General features: G+C 36.5%; 1 protein-coding gene and 1 pseudogene across 1 annotated transcript in view; one reads left to right on the forward strand and one right to left on the reverse strand.

The window, feature by feature from the left end:
• ZNF804B (zinc finger protein 804B) overlaps nt 1–4,602 on the reverse strand; it is a 169,785-nt gene extending 165,183 nt beyond the window's left edge. The window contains exon 1 of the mRNA XM_039223266.1: nt 4,515–4,602. Coding sequence (XP_039079197.1) covers nt 4,515–4,602 — 88 coding nt within the window. The remainder of the gene's footprint in view (nt 1–4,514) is intronic.
• Nucleotides 4,603–8,445: 3,843 nt separating this feature from the next.
• Nucleotides 8,446–10,041, forward strand: LOC120225039 (annotated as a pseudogene).
• Nucleotides 10,042–21,515: the final 11,474 nt, after the last annotated feature.

Genomic DNA, 21,515 nt, shown 5'->3' on the forward strand with positions numbered 1-21,515 from the left:
TGTTTTCATTTATTACATATGCATACTAGCACTTTTTTTTCAGTTATCTGTAAAACATTGTTCTTTGGTGACATTTTTTGAAATATGAAATATATAATCATGTAAAATTCACTTGATTTTTTAAAGCTGTAATGCCATTTTAGATTTAGAGTCTTCTTGAAAAATAAAATTTAAGACTGCTATTTCATTTTTAGAGCAATTGAATAATAGCAAATACCTACTAGATATTATTCACTTCAATCTATTCATTATAAAGAATGAACATTAGCCCAGATTCTAAAGCTTACCCCTATATTATGAAAATTTTTTCTTCAAAATAAAATGACATGCATTTATTATAGGAATCATGGAAAATAAAGGTATAAAGAGAATTTTAAGTCATATGACATTTCTGAATGAAAGTTTTTGTTTCTCTAAGCTAATTCAAATATATTTTCCTTGGTATTGAGAAGCTGTAAAGGTTTCATAAACCCTACTAAGAGTTTAGAGAGATGAATATCTATACTTTTTTTCATTCACCAGGACTAATTATGAATAGATATTCTTCATACAAGGGGATGAGTTGAATAGAATGTGTCTACCTAAATGTTATTAGAGAGAATATATCTATGTGGTAGAACTTTTTAAAAAATATTTTTTGCTTTATTTATTTCTGAGAGAGACAGACAGTGTGAGCAGGGGAGGGTCAGAGAGAGAGGGAGGCACAGTATCTGAAGCAGACTCCAGGCTCTGAGCTAGCTGTCAGCAGAGCCTGTCACAGGGCTCAAACCCACAAACTGTGAGATCATGACATGACCTGAAGTCGGACGCTTAACCGACTGAGCCACCCAGGTGCCCCTATATAGTAGAACTTCTATACCAGAAATGGTTTAAAGTAATTGCTACCAACTCACGTCAGAATAATAGGAAGAAAATGACATATACTCACTGTGTTGAAATTTGTAGGAAAAAAAAATGTTCTTGGAAATTTCCCATTAAATGTTTAATTTCAAAGGCAAAGTAAAATTTCATTCTCATTAGGATACCTATTACTTAAAAAGACAGACAGACAGACGACAGAAAGAAAGAACAAAAGAATGAATGAATGAAAGAAAAACAAGAAACTAACAAGTGTCGGTGAAGATGTGGAGAAAGTGGGGCCTTCATACAGTCCAAAAACAAGTTCAAAGCTCATAAATTTTGAACTATTTTTCAAGGTTAAAAATAATTTGATGACAAAAAAATGCACCTAATATATATCAAGTTTTTTTTACTGTGATATGATCAACAAAGAAGAGTAAGCCAAATGAGAGCTTCATACTCTGTTAATTTAATCAGTTTCAATGTGTTTAGAACATATAAAAATCACTAATTTTGTCTTCTCCCTTTTGGTAAACACATCTAAGCTAGTGAGAGGCACATTGATATTTCCTGTCAGACAAAATTATGTGGAAAGATGTCAAAAGTAGAGAAGAGATATGTGGTACCTTCTCTCATAACTAAAATATATTTTAAAAATAAATTTAACATTTATTCATTTTTGAGAGAGAGATAGACTGCGAGTGGGGGAGGGGCAGAGAAAGAGGGAGATGCACAGTCTGAAACAGGATCCAGGCTCTGAGCTGTCAGCACAGAGCCCGACACAGGGCTTGAACCCATGAGTGGTGAGATCATGGCCTGAGCTAAAGTTGGACAATTAACCGAATAAGCCACCCAGGTGCCCCCTAAAAAATATTTTAAAATATCATTTGGTACCGAGAATATAATGACATGAACTGATTAAAAACCCTTCATCTCAATACCATCTCTTTGCATCACATGCAGTACATTTTTTATGGAATGTATAAGTGTAAGAATATCTACACACCTAATGACTTGATTAGAATTAAAGCATTTGCAACTAACAAAGACCTTTGTGATATGATAGAGGAGCTAAAGCAAATGCTAATGAAATGGTTTTGAAATAAAAACAGGGAATGGGCTAAATGGGTGATGGGCATTAAGTAGGACACTTGTTGGGATGAGCACTGGATGTTATATGTAAGTGATGAATTACTAAATTCTATTCCTGAAATCATTATTGCACTATATGTTAACTAACTTGGGTTTAAATTAAATAATAAATTGTTAAATTAAATAAATAAAAATAAGGTAAAAATGTGGCAAGTCAAATTACACTCTGATACAGACAGAAGAACTATCAAGAGGTGCTGAGGAGGAGTAGATTAAGTGCTCACTTAGAGAAAACACAGGTTTCCCAGATGCCTTTATGCAATATTTGGACAAAATCCAAGATCAGCAAATACCTCAGCTACTTTCTTGGCTTATATATGGCTCCATACCTCACAACAATATGTACCAGAATGCCCAACTTTCTCATATTTTTCTTTTTCTTTTTTTTTTTTTTTAATATTTTTACTTTATTTCTAGGAGAGAGAGAGACAGCGTGAGCAAGGGAGGGTCAGAGAGAGAGGGAGATACAGACTCTGAAATAGGCTCCAGGCTCTGAGCTGGCTGTCAGCACAGAGCCCGACGCGGGGCTCGAACCCACGAACCGCGAGATCATGACCTAAGCGAGTCAGACGCTTAACCGACTAAGCCACCCAGGCGCCCCTCTCATATTTTTCAAGTCAGAAAAATGCATCTTGGGGATTAACATATATAGATTTCTACTGGAGGTCAGGCATGAAAAGGAGTGGTGATGAATACTTAAAATTTGACCTCATTTATTTTAGAACAGTTTAATTACCAAATATAATCAGTATTTTCTAATCACTTTGTAGCTGAAATCAAAGGTTCATGTTGAATCATGTTGAATGATTTAATAGACCATGATATAGGATTTATAATCTGCATATCCTTTTCCTACCACCGAAATACATATCTAAAGAAATAAGGTCAGGATAATGCAACTGTTTAAAAATAAAAAATCTTAACTATTGGCCAGAGATCTGCATCCATAAAGGAGGACATGCTCAGTAGTTATAAAACATATTTTCCTTTGAAGGTCAACTAACAGGAGAATAAGATATTTAGCAATTTATACAACTGAGAGCCATAAAAATGTGGGATATTATATCTTGGAGTAAAGATCAGACATACTGAGTTAAGTTGGTCTATGCAACCTTACTCAAAAGATTACCAAAAGAGACAAGCATTAGAATCTTCCAGAACTTTACTCTGACTTGAGTGATTTCTGAACCCATACACCTGAAACAAGGCAGGGAGGTAGAGATAGGGAGGATTATGGGAAAAGTGTGCAGAGAAGCACTCTCTAGCTGTGCAGCAGTGGTGGGTACTCTACTGAACCGAATGCCTACAGGAGTTAGCAGGCTCCAATGCAATTTCCTTTGAGTTTCCAAGAAAGTAATCGATCATTCTTTATTCGTCATTTCTGGGTGCAGAGATCATGCTCTGGTGAGCATGCCCATTTGTCATTAAGGTTGGCCTGGACAGTGGAGGGCAGAAAAGGGCAGCTCTGTTCCCACTCTGTCACACATTTGCCTAGAAGCTGCAGCTTTCCTACATTTTCTCTTAAAAATGTCTTTTTTCCCATCAAAAACTTTCAAATAAACATGTGGTGTATTATTCTAATGGATAAAGTCAATCAAATATATTCTAGTTATAATTGCATGTATTAAGTTCAAATAAGTCCACAGTATTGCCAAAATAGGTATTGAAATATGTTAAATGATATACGGTTTGCTTGTTTTCTGGGGGGGGGATTTTATTTAGATGTATATATATATATATATATATATATTTTTTTTTTTTTGCCTCAGGTTGAGTGACTAATTTCATGAGAAAATCGGCCAATTTGCTGAAACAATCCTTTCCATGAAAATGAGAAATCCATTTCCATATAATAGGAAGTCACATTAATTCCCTGTGACTTAGGTCCTTACACAAAAAATTGGAAAAAATGATGCTTTTTGCATGTTTCTCAGAGGTACTCCAGGTAGTAATGAGACAGTGTCTTTAGAACACTAGGCATTCCCTGAGGAGACATACAATACAAACTCAAATTACCACTCCATTATGATTTATCTTTGCTTTATATAAGCTGTTTACCATTAGCAGCATTTTCCATGTAGAAACCTTTTATATTGCCGAAGTGCATTAGCCATGATGTTTATTTCTACTCCTTGCTTGTAAAGGGTCGGAGGCTACAAAACAGAACTCTCAACTGCATTAGGAGCAACTATTGTCGTCCAGCACTAATTTGTCCTTCCTTAAATGACTTCTATACAGCAAGCAGCTTCGAAAATGTGAGCAAGAGCTACCAAGGGACAAGTGAAATACAACACAGCATTACAGGAAAGCTAGTTTCCAATTTCATGAAGGCAAGGGAAGATGGGCCTGGCTAACACTGTAAAACATGCAGAGACAAATAGCACACACTCTCAGCCCTGTCCAGCCTTATGTGCAAGGAGCTGAGGTCCCTTTTGCACCTTCTCAGCAAGTCAGCCCTCAAGGAGCTACCATTCTCAGTCACGGGGGCTCCATCACCAAGAGTCAAGCTTACTATCTCTCACCTTCAGGGCCCAAGATAGTCTCATCCATTTTTCCCCCCTGCTGAGTATATCTGTTGCACTGGTTCTTTTCAGGTTTCAGGGCTGCCATCTTAGTTTATTTACCTCACCTTTCCTTGAGTATTCCAGCTGCCACCAGCTACCTCCAGGCTGCTTTCCTGAATCTGAACTCTTCTCTACCTTGAACTCATCTACTAAACTTGTATCTGACTCCTGTCTCAATTTCAGGACCTTCTATCATTTAAGGTAAAGTATTATAATGAAGCAATTTAAAACACTGGGGTGATGGCCAAAAGATGGCACTTCCGATTGATGACTGTTCTTGACTAGCTGCAGGATTCTCCAGAAAATTGTTTCTTTGATTTGCACCTCCTTCAGCTGTAAAGTAATAGAAATAACGCTTCCTTCTCCCCCTCTCCGGGGGATGGTTGTTAGGAATAAGAGACAATGTAGGCAAAGTGTTGAGCACAGTGTCCATCACTAACTGTAACAAGTAGTAGTTGCTGTTGTTGCAAAATTTGGCTTCATTCTAGCCTTGAAAATCACATCTTTTAAGAGTATATAACAACAAGGGCCCCTGGGGGGGCTCAGTCACTTAAGGTGTTAGGCGTCCGACTCTATATTGGCTCATGTCATGATCACACTGGTCATGAGATCAAACCCCATGTAGTCCTCTGTGCTGACAGAGTGAAGCCTGCTTGGGATTCTCTCTGTCCCTGTCTCCTTCTCTTTCTGCCCCTCCTCCTCTCATGTTCTCTTTCTTAAAATAAATAAACATTTTTAAAAAGAGTGTACAACAACACAATAATAGTAATAGTAGCTAACCTTTGTTGAGTACTCCCTAGGTATCTGTGCTAGTGTAAGTGCTTTACCTACATCAACCCATTAATTCTCAAAATAGTCCCTTAAAATAGAGGATGGCCACCTCCATTTTACTAACAATTCAAGTGTGGCACAGAATGATCACATAATGCCTATGTTACACCAGTGAATGGGGGAGCTGGGGCTCCAATCTTGTATATTTGGCTCCAGAGCCTGTGTTCCTGGTCCCTATGCTACAATGGTTCCCTAATGCATTCCCTCCCTTGAACCTGTGGGCTGCTATTTTTCTTTTTTGCAATGTCTTCCCTTTCAACTTCTAGATTTCCATATCTTACACATTGTTCAAGTCCCACTTCAAGTTCCTCCTTTTCCAGAAAACACTTCCAGATCTCACTGCATTTATTTTTTCTGAACTCTAATAACTCTGTATGACATAATATGTTACTTAATTACACACTGCATCATATTATTTTAAAAACTTTCTCATGCATGTTGTTTTCCCTTCATATCCTTCTAGAAATTTGAAGGCCACAACTTCTTTACCCTTCCTATGCACACACAGTACTGAGTCAATTTCAGTACTTTCTCAATGAATACATGGAGATGTTTACATATCGTAATCTTCTGCATAATACAGCTTTCCCTGTATAGTGCCATTTCATGCATTTTATATATGCTATCTCATTTGAAATTGCATGTAATTATTCATATACAAAATTACTAAGTATTTGATAGGTCATGTTATCAGGCTTGAATGGAAAGCAAGCTGACTATCTGGAACCCCTAATCTAACCCAAACACACAATTCCTGAGTCTTCCTAAAAAGAATGAGGAGCTGTGACAGATAAAAACAATATTTTCTAAAGTCTGGGAATAATAAGTTTGATGATCCACAGAATAATTAGATAGGTCCATTTTTTTATTTAAGACGTTTTGAGAACTTATAATTTTCTAAGAAGACAATTTCCTTAAGCATCATACATAAGTAGAGCTCTTACCACCAGGCAATTTCCTCTGACATTTTCTTTAAAATTTCCCATCTTTCCCCTTTCACCAGATGACTCCTCCTTACAGCTTTTGGTGTTTTGCTGAGTGCTTCCTTCCCCCTCCTCTGTGATTATAGCCTCTAACATGGCCAGGCGGTTATAAAGTCCACTCTTTAATCAACATTTGTCCATGTGAGGCATAATTGGTCTTTTCATCTTAGTAGTGATGATGAGCTGTCTATGCAGGATGGCAATATTTTATTACTTCTCAGTAATATCTGCCCTCTAAAATTGAAATAATTTAATGTTTGTACCATTTTGGCAGCCTTTCTGATTCTCAAATAAATTGTGCTAAATATAAATCCATGTTTACTGAGAGACCTCCCACAGTGTTGAAGATATTTTGATTATCTTTGAAATTAGAACAAAGCAGACTTAGATATTGGGCTTTTAAAATGTAATTCTCTGTACAAAGTGCAGCATAAAGTCAATTTCAGTTCTATGTTCCTTCAAATCAAACATCTTCACAGATAGGGGAACTTGCCTTTATCCTTTCTAAGGAGGGCGGACAGCATTCCAAAGCCATACCACTTCTGGCTTCCTGACCAGGTTCCTAACTGTCCAAAGAAGGGAAAATTTATATAATGTTTCCTTATGCTGCCATATAGAAAATATAAATGCCTCAGGTGACACATAGTTGATGTAGCAGTTCTTCAAGCTATAGAATATATCTATTTTATACTTGGGCTTATAAAAGGAATTGATAAAACTTAATCCCTCAGTTCCTAAACTACAGGAAACTGATATAACAAAATTTCTTACATTTTGTTCTCTGGTAATAAAACACCCAATTTCCTACAGGAAAAGAAAAACATATATGAATGCTCCTGTGCCAAGCAGTGGGCTACACAGTTTTCACAGATTTTACTTAATTTTACCTTAGATACTTTGGAGAAATTTTAAGCCTGTTCCATGGGTCAAATAGGTGACTATCTTTTCCTGTGACAAATTGTGAGGATCACAATTTTTAACATCAGGTTGTTGTTTTTTGTTTTTTAAAGGGCCTTGAGAAATATATACATTCTAACTGTGACAACATTAGGGTTACTCAGTTGTAGTTGTTGAACTAGGTCAGGGGAACCCATAAAGGGGCCTGTCTTCTTGCTGTCCCATTTCACTGTAGGGGAAGATCTTCTACCCACTGAAATGAAAATCACCTCAGTTTCTTAGTTTTTCCTGTCACTCTGGGGAAACAAATAGTTATTCCTTTTGCTTTTCATTTTCTTCATTCATTTATTTTTAAATGTTTATTTATTTATTTTTGAGGAGGGGAAGGGCAAAGAGAGAAGGAGTGAGAGAATCCTAAGCAGGTTCTTCCCTGTCAGCGCAGAGCCTGACGTGAACCAAGAAATCATGACCTCAGCTGAAATCAAGAGTCAGATGTTGAACCTACTAAGCCACCCAGGTGCCCCTGCACTTCTTTCTTATTGAAAATATTCGGTGTTTTAAGTTTTTTTTCCCCCTCTCCCCAGCTTGGACCAGTCCCAGCCTGGTACAACTGTCAATGAAGATACTTCTTCTCTGTTATTCATTTCACTTCCTTCCTTCTTCACGGAGGTATTTTTGAAGAGAATCTTCAAAGCCTTACACAGCTGGTGCAGTTATTAGCTGTATCAGAGTATTCTCCAGGGTAGGTGTATAGTCTCTGTTTCCTTCCTGGATGTATTTGTGTTGCTTTCAGAGGTACTTTCTCTAAGTCACCTTCTATATTACAAGTCCCTTCATAAGTCAGTGCCTCCTCCAGTAGGCTGCTTTTCCACCTGGACTACCTGCTCCTCTCCTGGGTCCCTTGTGGTTGAGGTCATCCTCCACGGACATGTCTCTTCAGAACGCCAGATGCGCCACAGTGTTCTAACATGAATTGCTCAGGCTGCCCCAGGATAAAGGACTCCCCCACCCCTGCCATTGAAATGCAACCCCATCCTCTTTACTTTATGGGCAGGTATGCCCTTCCAGTTAATCTTTTGGTTTTTGACTTCCCTTGGTAAAAATCAGATACTAATGCCACAGGAATCTATTTCATAACATCTCAAGATATAAGGTACCTAGTATGGTTTGTTTAAGGCATGAAGTTTGATCAAGGTTATATTTCTCCATATTTTATTAATATATCAAAAGTTCAGAAATGTGAACTCCAAGATGCATATGTTTTATCAAATGAAAGGAAAATTTCTAGTGTCTAGTCCATTGTGCCTTCGCCTGAAACTGCCAATGCTCACCATAAGCCCTTGGTCATAATTGTTGAAGACATTGATGGAGAAGCTCTGAGTGCATTCATTTTGAAATTAGCTCAAAGTTGGTCGTCAGGTTGTAGTAGCCAAAGTTCCAGGTTTTGGAGACAATAGAAAGAAACAGCTTAAAGACATGGTTATTGCTACTGGTGGCACAGTGCTTGAAGAAGGACTGACTCTAAATCTTGAAGATGTTCAGACTCACAACTTAATATAAGTTGAAGAGGTCATCGTGACCAAAGATGATGATATGCTCTTAAAAGAAAAAAGTGACAACTGTCAAATTGAAAAAAGATATTCAAGAAATATATCGAACAGTCAAATATCACAATTAGTGAATATGAAAATGAAAAGCTCGGGGCGCCTGGGTGGCTCAGTCAATTGAGTGGCTGACTTTGGCTCAGGTCATTATCTCACTGATAGTGGGTTCAAGCCCCACATCGGGCTCTCTGCTAACAGCTAGCTCAGAGCCTGGAGCCTGCTTCAGATTCTGTGTCTCCCTCTCTCTGGACCTACGTTGCTTAAGCTCTGTCTCTCTCTCAAAAATAAATAAACATTAAAAAAATTTATGAATGAGGGGTGCCTGGGTGGCTCAGTCAGTTAAGCGTCCAACTTCGGCTCAGGTCATGATCTCACAGTTCATGGGTTTGAGCTCCACATCGGGCTCTGTGCTGACAGCTAGCTCAGAGCCTGGAGCCTACTTCAGATTCCGTGTCTCCCTCTTTCTCTGACCCTCCCTTGCTCATGTTTTCCCTCTCTCTTTCTCTCAGAAATAAAAACATTTTAAAAATTTTATTAAAAAAAAGAAAAGGAAAAGCTCAATGAATGTCTGGCAAAACTCTCAGACAGAGCAGCTGTGCTGAAGGCTGGTTGGACAAGTGATGCTGAAATGACTGAGAAGAAAGAGGTAGAGTTGTCCTCAATGTTGTAGGAGCTGCTATTGAAGAAGGCATTGTTCTGGGAGGGGGTTGCGGCCTGCTTTAGTGTATTCCAGCCTAGGATTCAATAACTCCACTAATGAAGTTCAAAAAGTTTGTACAGATTATTATTAAAAGAACACGCAACGTACCTACAATGACCATTGCTAAGAATGCAGGTGTTGAAGGATCGCTGATAGTTGAGAAAATTATACGAAGTTCCTCAGAGGTTGGCCATGACACTATGCTTGAAGATTTGGGGAATATGGTGGGAAAAGGAATCACTGACCCAACTATATTTATAAGAACTGCTTTATTGGATCCTCCTGGAGTGGCCTCTCAGTTAACTACAGCAGAAGCTGTAGTCACCAGAATTCCTTAAGAGAAGCACCCTGGAATGGCATGGGAGGTGACATGTTCTAATTCCTGGAATAGCACTTTATTATTATTAATGAATAGTGAGAGGAAGCTCAAGGCAGTGCTCCTCAACAACAACTTCAGAGATGTCAGCTGAAAGAAATGACTGAGGAAAAGGCTGACTGATGTTTAAGAAAATCATCATACACGTGCCTGGGGAGCTCACTCAGTTGAGTGTCATACTCCTTGACTTCAGCACAGGTCATGATCCCAGGGTCATGGGATCAAACCCTGAGTCAGGCTCCACACTGAGTGTGGAGGCTGCTTAAAATTTTCTTGCACTCTCCTTTCTTCACATTCTCTCTCTAAAATAAAGTTTAAAAAGTCACTCTCACCATCAGTTCCTGGTTTCAATTGACGACATTTAGTGGTTTGCTGCTGTCACTGTCCATGCCTACAGATAATTTTGGGTTTTTAAATGAAAACACATTTGTATACTCCTGCTAACTGAATGCAAGAGCCATGTACCAACGTACCACTTTCAACACAAATCACTGGGGCATTTTTATGACCACTTTGCTAAAATCAGGATTTTAGTGCTTGCCATCCTCAGATGAAAACCTAAGAAGCAGCCTCTCCTTGGAAAGCAAGAATAATTGTGTAGAAAGTAGCTAAATATTCAATTATGTTACAATCTTGGGGTAATTAAAATTTGTTTAAAGTTAAAAACAGAAAACAAAACAAAACAAAAAAACAAGAGCACATGTCTTGGAGCCCCAGGTGACAGACCTGGGTTCAACTCCTGGCTCTGCCACCAACCTGCCAAATAATCATGAGGAAGTTACGGAAATTCCCCATGCCTGTGACCCTAATCTGTGGATGGGGACTCTGATGGGTGGTAATATTTAACCTCATCAAATAATTTGGGGGTATAATATATATCAATGTCTTAGCGCAGTTCCTAGCATACAACAAGCACTCAGAAAGCGTTAGCTACCACTTACATACGAGTCTGGCATCTACTATATTATTCTCCACATTGGAGACCCAGAATCTGACTAGAAAGAAAAGATACGTTTCTGCTCTTTTTCTGAGAAGATTCTATTACATTAGTTTTCTTGAGTACAGCACATTTATTTCCATTCCTTTCCTGTTTCCCAAATGACTTGTGGTCATTTTTAATAAATGATAAACATGAAATAACAATATTAAAATAAGGATAAAGACCTAATGTCATGTAACTGAGTGAAGTAGATAATTATATCCAATGTGTAAACCAATGGAATTTTTGGAAACTGACTATTAATTTTAACTCCAGACATAATGGAAGCCATAATGACCCAAGAAAATACAATTCTGTTTAGTTCTCATCCTACAAAGAGTTATCACTTTGTTGAGTTACTTGAACTTCTTCAAGTTTTGAATAGATGAGACAGTCTCTCTATAAAACCTCAAGTATAAAGGAATGTGACTAAAGATTAAAAAAAAACAAAAAGCAAAAAAACAGCTTTTAAAAGATCCCTTTTGATAGTACTCTCTTGAAAATATGCGGAGACTAATATTCAAATATTAACAAAACCAGGCGCTCTCAAACTTCAGCACGTATAAGAAGCACCTAGAGATGGGGGTACCTGGGTAGCTCAGGAGGTTAAGTGTCTGATGGTGGATCAGGTCATGATCTCACGGTTCATGAATTCAAGTCCTGCATCAGGCCCTCTGTTGACAGCTCAGAGCCTAGACCTGCTTCAGATTCTGTGATTCCTTCTCTCTCTGCCCCTCCTCCACTCATGCTTCCTTGCTCTCTCTCTCTCTCAAAAAAAAAAAAAAAAAAAGGCTAAAAAAGAGAGAAAAAGAAACACCTAGTGATTAAATGAAGGTTCCTAGGCCTGTCCCTGGAAGTAATGGGGGTGCAGTGTCCAAAAATCAGCTGTAGATGGCGCTACAGTGAAATTTGCTGCAAGGAGGGCTCAGACCACACTCAGAAACACTCAGCCAAATGTGGGCACAGCTGCTCTCACTTGGCACCCACCACTTAAGAACCACAGATAGGACTCGATTATGAAGTTCTCATTTCAGTGCCTCCGACTCTCTTTGGAAGGCTCCGATCTTACTCCTACTACTTCTAACAAGAGAGTTAGTTTCAGAGATAAATGCGTACTTTCTAATGATGCATCAAACGCAGAGACGATTTAGTTATTTAGTAGAAAATACAGGCATTTCAGTATTTAGTAGAAAATAAAGATACTCAGAAAATATCTTTAATTACAAAATGCTAATATCCAGTAGAAAAGTATAAACAAAGTCTATGAAAACGGAGGGGGCATTAACGTATTCTACACAAGAGAAAAGGAATGACCAATAAATACATGAAAAGATGGCTGACCTCATTATTAATAAAATAAATTCAGACTGAAATAAACAACAGTTTTTTTTCTTATCTATCAGACTGGGGAAGGAAAAAAAAGATGTCAGTTAACATATTCATAATGATACACAGAAGGCCAAAAGGGCATTTCCATACACTTTTGTAGCAGAGAAAATTGCTACATTTTCACAAAGGAGATCTAGCAATATGATTTATTTTTTGTAAGTGCTACATTTTGACTAAGCTTAACAACTGCACATCTTAGGGCTTGAACCTGGAAAAAATAACTCTGTAATATACAAAAATGGTAGTTTGGCAATGTTCATCAAAGTACTTTTTATACTATGAAAAAAAAAAGAACTTAAATGACCAACAACTAGAATTGGTTAAAAATTATAATATTCAATACAATGCAATATTATGAAAATACTAAATACTACAATGTGTAGTTATCATGTCCATAAATATGTCCACAAAAATATTTAAGTGCCAAAAGTTATGAAAACATATGCATAGTATGATCCCATTTTTTCTAAAGAAAACCTGAATGCATGGTGTAGAAAAAAATCCTGAAGGTTTTTTTCACCACCTTTTTTTCACCATAGTAAATACAAATATTTGTAGACAAAATAAAAATGGACTTTAGACAATTTTTCTTTTATCTTTAACTTTTAATTGCTTGGATTCATCATCAGAAAATACCATTACATCTTTTTTCTTAAAATATATTAATTAAAATTAAAACATATGTGATTTGACCACATAAAATATGTGATTTGTATAAACCAAAAGTATGTTATTTAAGAGTATAACACTATGGCTTTCCTTCGGCACCAAAAAGGACTACATGTTAGCTGGGTTTACATTTTCTTCTCTTAACTACTTCCTCAGATATCTAGCTGAGGTAGAAATATCTGGGAGTTACATAAAAATCAAAATTGAGTGTAAAGACACATTCTGACCTGTACTTTTAAAAGTACTATATAACTTTCCCAAGAAGGAAATATCTTGATCATTGAGACACTTTCAGTATTTTTTCTTCAGTGCCTCAGAGACTTTCACTCAAAATAACTCTACCTTGAACAATACAATAACTGGGGAAAAAACTGTTATGGGAATTGTGCTCCTCCAATGTTGTAAGAAGAAAAATAGTCCAAAAAAAATAAACCCAAGACCCCCCAAAAAATCACCACTCAATTATTTTTCCTCTCACACTTTCTTGAAGAGCTCATTTCTGAATTTTTAGAAAGCTTTTGAAAATCGATATCAATATTTACTTATCTCCTCTAGTGTTTTCCCAAAATGAATAATGTTTTGAAGTAAACATTTGCCTTGACACAACATGTATTTGAGCTAGAGATTGCTTTGTCTCTGGTTAACTTATAAGCCGCTCAATTTTTCAGAATCCATCACATACAATTGGGACTTATGATCATTATCATTATTGAAGTTTCTTGTCTTTGCAGACTGCTTTGCAATTTACAAAACATTTTCACACACAATGCATTCCTTTCATTTTTGTTTTCTGACATTCTTGTGAGGTAGGGAGAGCAGGTATCATTTTCTTGAGAGAAATATGAGTTACAAAAGGTAAAGCTATTTAGGTAAGTTCTATTTATCATGTCACTATCTCCATATACAAGTGGTGCTTTAACAACCTACAGGTCTTCATGTGGGATCACAGAGTGTATAATTTACAGAAAAGGCAGAAGATCTAGTCTAAGATCTTGATGATTAAAGAATCCATTGACTAGGAATCTATAGAAGGAGATGAACAGCTGGGTCTTTATGGGTTCCATGGTGTCACCAAAAGAAAATTGAACTTATTTTTTTAAGAAGTAAAAATCCTTAAACTAAAAACCTTTAAATTCCAACAGTGACACATACGATTTTAATATCTTTGATAATAACTAATCATATACCCTTATTAATATTCTTGTTTACAGACATGAACAAACTCCAGAAATTATTTGTAAGGCAAGTAAAGATTATTAATAAAACAGAAGCTCATCAATCTGTGTCGGGATTACTTTGTGCATTGACTAGAGACGGGTTTTTAATGCAAAACTGGCATTAGCTTCACTTCCCATAAGTTTCAAGACTATTTAATCTAATATTCCCCCAAAGGGTATTCCATGACCATGGAATCATCAAGAAGCTCCTCTTGAAAAGAGATTTAGAGCTGACTATTTTTAGAAAGCCCATTCTATGACATTGCCCTTTTAGACATTCAAAAGGAAAATTGGTATACTACAGATGACCAGAGAAAGAAGTGGATGCAATATGCACTGACCTAGATTTTTCAATTCCTTCTCATAAAATCTATTTTCTTCAATGGTACCTATTTAACATTTCATGGAACCAGAATACCAATACGTTAACCAATATATTACTGGAGTCTTTTTTTTTTTTTTTAGCCCAGAAACAAACTAATTTTGAAATAATAATCAAGAAAAATATCAGCTATAAAATACATTTTGTTCTCTCTTAAACATTATAGGATACTCATTTTAAATTATCTTAGATTATTGGGATTTCAGAATAGTGCTCTAAAATGAGCAGTTGCAGTCACTTGGGAGCAAAGGAGGCAGACACAAAAATACTGAGTGTTGTAATTTTCTCATTCTGTTCTATAATAAACATATCAAGACCTAGAGACATGCAGTGGAGGAAAAAGAGGTACCACTCATTACTCTAGAAATAGCAAAAACTTACACTTTAAGCATTAAAAAATAGTGTGCCCAAGTGTTAAATTTTATGTTTTAATTAAAAAATTTAGGCTAAAACTGGGGCCAGGTTTCTTCCTTCTTTAATGAAACACTTAACAATGTGTGATAGTAACCAATATTGGTTAAGTAAGACTATTAGGATTTTTTAAATGAAACTGAAAAACAGAGATTGATCTTGGTAGAAATTGGTTTCTTTGAACAAAAGGATTAAGGAGAATACCAAAAAAACACAACTTATTTTGATAATTTCTATTTATTTATAAAATGTGTGGTTCTTTAGCTTGTGTGTGTATATATATATATGTATATATATATATATGTTTATCATATAGATATATTGATATCTACATCTATATGATATAGTAGAATATGTTCATGTGACCACTTCAGGAAATGGACTGCTTCATTTTACAATGATTTTATTATATTATAAATATCATATCATATAGTATACCATTCAGTTGTTAAACATCTATTTAACTCTTCTCATTGGTGCCATTCACAGATGTGACAGCCAGCTCATCATCAGAATCAGGCCTCAGTTAGACACCTCTTAAGCTTAAGAGATCAGGAAGAAAGCCAAGTAGTTTCCCTGACATCTGTCAGAATGACAACCAAAATTAAACACAGCTGGAAAGAACTAAGCAATCTTGTCTCTAGAGTTTTCTTATTGAGAAGAGGGGAGGTCAATCATGATGCCAAATATTGGTCATGGGAGCAATAAAAAACACAACGCTATCCAATCAGTCCTGGAATTCCCTACAAATGTGCACAAAGAGAAGAAGGATGCTTAAAAGAGAGCAAGTCTTTCTGGGTTGAGACTGCTTCTCATATTTTCTTCAAGGACCTTGATGTTCTCAAAACCGAGAAAGTTGTACTTTAGGATTTGGTCCTAAATAAAAACACAAATCCTTGCTGACCTTCCCCTATAGACTACCCTGTAAAATTATGGTCACTGATTTTTGAGGCAGGTTGATTGAGCTTTACTATTTTCTCTTTATGTAAACTTTGGCCAATGGCTTTTACTCCCTAAGCCTCAGTCTTCTCACCTATAATGAGGGATCACTGTCATTTTACAGGATTGTTATGTCATTAACGGTTATATATGTGAATCGCTTAACACAATGACTGGCTTACAGTAAACTTTTCATAGCAACTAATGTTATTGTATTATTGGCATTCACATCTACCAGTTGCCCAGGCAGAGCACTAGGAAAGCAACTCTCCTGTCATTTCGGTATGTGCATTCACCTCGTTACCTTTCCCCTAAATTTCCCCCAACCATGGCCAGCCTTTCTATGCAGGACAGAATTAATTTACAGCTAAACTGAGAAAGTGTTTCTTTATTTCTGGGGATGTGTGGATACTTGGATTTGATTGTTTGAAGACAAAAAGAGTGGGATTTATGATGTGCTATTTAAACCCAGAACTCCCTATCTACCCCCCAGAACTGTGTTTACAGATGCTTTTCACACAGCATAACCTGTTAGACAGCCTATCTTGACAAGTGATGAGAGGAGCAAATGTACTCCACTGGTAATTTCCACCTTAGTTCTCCCAAAACCAAGATTTGCTATACTTAGTGATGGCAAACTGTGGGGGCTAAATGATATTACCTCTCATTATCAACATAGCTATCTTTCTTTTTTTGTGCCTTGTTCCTAACAAATACATTTACCTCTTCAGGGCAGATAAAACATTTTAGTCATCTTAGGATCATCAGTTTCTAGCACAGTGCTTAACAAAGAAAGCCATTTATTATATTTTTGCACTGAACTGAATAGAGCCATAAAGAGTTTCAGGATATCGGCTTCTAACAGATTATCAAACATCTGTAATTATCTGAGCATTAGAGAGGATCTAGACATACAGAACAATTTACTTGCTATAGTAATACACTTCCTTAAGTATTCTATAGTCTTGAACATGTAGCTGACATTCACACATTTCATTTTAATTGCTCATCCTCCTGCCCTTACCCATTTTTAAAAAATTTATTACTGTTTCTTTATTTTTGATGTGGGGGGAAGAGGGAGAGAGAGAGGGAGGCACAGAATTTGAAGCAGGCTCCAGGCTCTGAGATGTCAGCACAGAGCCCAATGTGGGGCTTGAACCCACGAGCCATGAGATCATGACCTGAGCCCAAGTCAGATGCTTAACCAGCTGAACCACCCAGAACTGTCTCTTGTCCCTACGACTTAAAAATTTTTTTTAATGTTTTATTTATTTATTTATTTATTTATTTATTTATTTATTTATTTATTTTGAGAGAGCATGAGCAGGGGAGGGTCAGAGAGAGAAGGAGACACAGGATCTGAAGACAGGCTCCAGGCTCTGAGCTAGCGGTCAGCACAAAGCCAGATACAGGGTTCCAACACACGAACTATGAGATCATGACCTAAGCCAAAGTCGGATCCTTAACCAGCTGAGCCACCCAGGTGCCCCATCTTGTCCCTACTCCTAACTCACAATTAAGTTATTCAAAATAATAGAAACATTCCTTCCCTTCTTTCCTTTCTTCCTTCTCTCCTTTCTTCCACAAATGTTTACTTAGTGACCACTCTATACAAGAACTGAACTGAGTCCTGGGGGCTCAGAATTGAATAAAATATTTCTAATATCTTCTAGGAGTTTATATTCTCTTGAGCATGAGAGACAAAGAAATCTACCTTTCAAGTACACTGTGAAAAGTAGTATCAACACAGAAGGCACCCATACTATAAGAACACAGAGGTGGGTCAGGGAAGTCTTTCTGTACACAATGGTGTAGCTATACCCAGAACAGATTTTGTGAAATATAGACTGCAATGGAACAAAGAATGATTGGGACACAAACAGGTCATGGAGTGTTAGCTCAGCAAACTAGAATGTAGAAAGAAATGTAATGGTTAAAAGTTGACAAGAGCTGTAAGACAAAGCCAAGGTACAAGAGTGTGAGTTTTTATAAGGGTAAGACACAGCTTGCTTAGATTTATGATGAATTGCCAGTAAGTGGAGAAAAATAGAGAGTGGCTGATGGAGCATGTTCTCTCAGGGGAAAGGATAACCAGGCATCCAAAGCACACTAATCATGATAATGCCTGATTAAAGGGGTGAAGGAACTTTAAATCGCACCACATACCTGCAAGAGTTTAGATGAGAGCCATAGAAGGCTTAATGGATTCCTGGAGTAGTGGCAAATCCAGGCCAGGCCAGGGGGAATAACTGTCCCCAGGGAAGGCAATAAGGGGTGCATTGTCTGTAGAGAATTTTTACATAATGACAACACCTACTAAAAGTCTGATTTTTATTATCCCCTTGCACTGTCACTTATAAACAGTGTTAGTAATAAAGCAGTTCCCCTCAGTCAAATTTTGACTGGATTAAATTTCAGATCAATGCTACCCAACAAAATGTTATGAAATGATATAAGTGTTCTGTATCTGTGGTATCCGAAACTGTAGTCACTAGCTATATGTGACTATTCAGCATGTGAAATGTGGTTAATGTGGCTGAGGAACTGAAGTTTAGATTTCTTTAATTTTAATAAATTTAAATTTATTATAAATAGCCATTGTGGCCAGTGGCTACCATATTAGACATCACAGTTCTAAAACCTACTATAGTTGCTTCTGTGTTTCAATTTTATAAATAAATAAAATTTTAATATATATCTATTATGATCACACAATTTAATATCTAAAATAATTGATACATATGTATGTGTATATATATGCATTTTAATTAGCATTTTATTACTTATCTTTTAATAAATGCTGTTGTAGATGGATATTAATTCAAATGATTCCTGGTTACACAGTTGACCCCAAACCATATACACCCAGTCACATATCACTTGCTTTGAGAGTAAGTTCATAGTAGTTTAGAATCATTAAAGTTTGTTCCAGTGACTTCATGTCTCTGTGACACCATCTAGATGTAAATATAAACAGTAATTTATAAAAACATATTGATAACATAATGATTATAAAAATAAAAAATCAGATATTGATTTACTTTAATTCTATATTTGTGTATAATTCTTTAGAGTGTATGTATTAAAAATTTGGAAATTTGCAGAAGACTAGAAACTGAACTTGGAATGTCATAATCCACTACTATAATAGACAACTATGTAGATTTTTTCTGTTTTTTTTAAAAATACATTAATGTATTTTAAAAATAAAACATATTACATTTTTGTACTATAATATTTGTTTATTACTTAATCATATATGTTTATGCAAAAGCTCAATAACAATTTTTAACTGCATTACTTTTCTAGCCATTTTCATCATTTATTTCATTTCATGATTATTACTAAAAATAATTCTGTAATATAGAGGAAAATGTTTAAGATGAGCTGTCAAGTCTCCTAGGTACATCACCCTACTGGAGTCATCTTCACAAACTTATACATAGTCTTGACAGATTATAATAAGTCTTACGAGGTAAAATTATAGAAAGGACTCATATTATTCTTATATATGGATCTAACTGCTGCAGGAAACCAGAGACTTTCATGACTTCTAAACTAAAAAGCAAATACTTGCTGTAACCACAAACCAATTAGCTGTCTACTGGTTTGTCATAGTCTTGAGGAGCAGATAGCATTGGTGGTTTGAGAGAGCACATGGTGTGAATTCACACCTTGGCTTGGTTAAGTTCCTTAACCTTTAGGGATCTTAGTTGCTGCCTTTATAAGATAGAAAAATGACAGACATATAATGTGGTGACTAACACAGGTAACATACCTGCAGTATCTTAGATAGTAGGTGACACATAAGTGGTGGCTCCATTCTCATTAGAAAAAGCAATGCAGATTCCTGAATTGTCTGACTCAACTCACCAGTCATTAATATCTTCAAACATCTTCCTATACTGAGAAGACTACTTTAAAATTATAATCATTACTACTATTATTTTCCTTTGCAAAACATTTGAAGTGCTATCAAGCATTTTTATCTTTTTTTTTCTAATTTGGGGGAAGAGTGGTATGTTTATTTTTTATCCTTTTTTTCTTAAAAGAAAAGAAAATAGTGACCTGAAATAGTATTATTTTAAGAAAATAATCATTTGTAGTATCTCTTCTATGCCTCGTGAGGGCCATTAGCTGAATTTTACTAGCTGAATTTACTGAATAAACTATAACTTATTTTTTCTCTTTTTTCAGTCCATTAGATGGAAAAGACCTTAGGCAGGTCAAAGGAACCCAACTCACTTGGGAATAAATTTTGCTAGCAAGTTTGAACATGTTGAGTAAACAAACAAAAAACAGAGAAAGGAAATAAAAAACTTATATATTTTTTAAATTAAGTAATTTTAATTGGCTTTATGCATTAGTAGTTTCCCATGTTAGGATTATCAAATTAGGTGGGTCCTAAGGAATTAGCTTGCTTGATAGAAGAGAGTGGGCACAGCCAAGTGCTATGTATGTGTCATGTTCCTTATTCTAATTTCTTTTTTTTTATTTTTAATTTTTTTTTAAATTTATTATTTCTAGGAGAGAGAGAGAGAGACAGCATGAGCAGGGGAGGGTCAGAGAGAGAGGGAGTCACAGACTGAAACAGGCTCCAGGCTCCGAGCTGGCAGTCAGCACAGAGCCCGATGCGGGGCTCGAACCCACGAACGTGAGATCATGACCTAAGCGAAAGTCAGACGCTCAACCGACTAAGCCACCCAGGCGCCCCTCCTTATTCTAATTTCTAATTCTCTGCACTGGAATTCCCTCGACTAGGTGCTCTTGACTTACAGAAGGAAATAGTAAATTGAATACAGAGAAGACAAACTAAAGTGTGTCAGAGTTAGAGATGAGATCCCTTTGGGTAAGTTGTTAAGAAGTTTTAGGATTATTGATTCATTTTGATTATAAGGAAGAATGAAGGAAAGCAAACCAAATTAATATTTCAATAGCTCATACTTCAGAGAGGTATTTTTTGCCAAAAAGGTCGTTCAGTGAAAAAAGGGCTCCTGAATTTTATAAATTGACCAGATATAATACGGAGTAATATTTTTACCTTGAAGTTGACAATCTCTCCCTACCCCAGTTTCATTTTTTTAACACACTTAGGAGACTTAGAAAAAAAATAGTGACACCTGTTTCAGACCTCTTGAAAGATCCTGATGTGATTTTTCTGGGGTGAAGTCTAGGCCATGCATCAATAATTTCCAGAGTCTCCTCCACATGGCCAACAGACACACGAAACGATGCTCAGAGTCCCTCATTATCAGGGAAATAGAAATCAAAACCACACTGAGATACTACCTCACGCCAGTCAGAGTGCCTGAAATGAACAAATCAGGAAACTCTAGATGCCGGTGAGGATGTGGAGAAACAGGCACCCTCCTACACTATTGGTGAGAATGGAAACTGGTACGGCCACTCTGGAAAACAGTGTGGAGTTTCCTTACAAAGTTACCAATAGAACTATCCTATGACCCAGCAATAGCACTGCTAGGAATTTACCCAAAGGAAACAGGAGTGTTGATGCATAGGGGCACATACACCCCAATGTTTATAGCAGCACTTTCAACAATAGCCAAATCATGGAAAGAGCC

The sequence above is a fragment of the Hyaena hyaena genome, unplaced genomic scaffold (assembly GCF_003009895.1).
Source record: "Hyaena hyaena isolate Hyena2069 unplaced genomic scaffold, ASM300989v1 scaffold_1309, whole genome shotgun sequence".
Classification (NCBI taxonomy): Eukaryota; Metazoa; Chordata; class Mammalia; order Carnivora; family Hyaenidae; genus Hyaena; species Hyaena hyaena.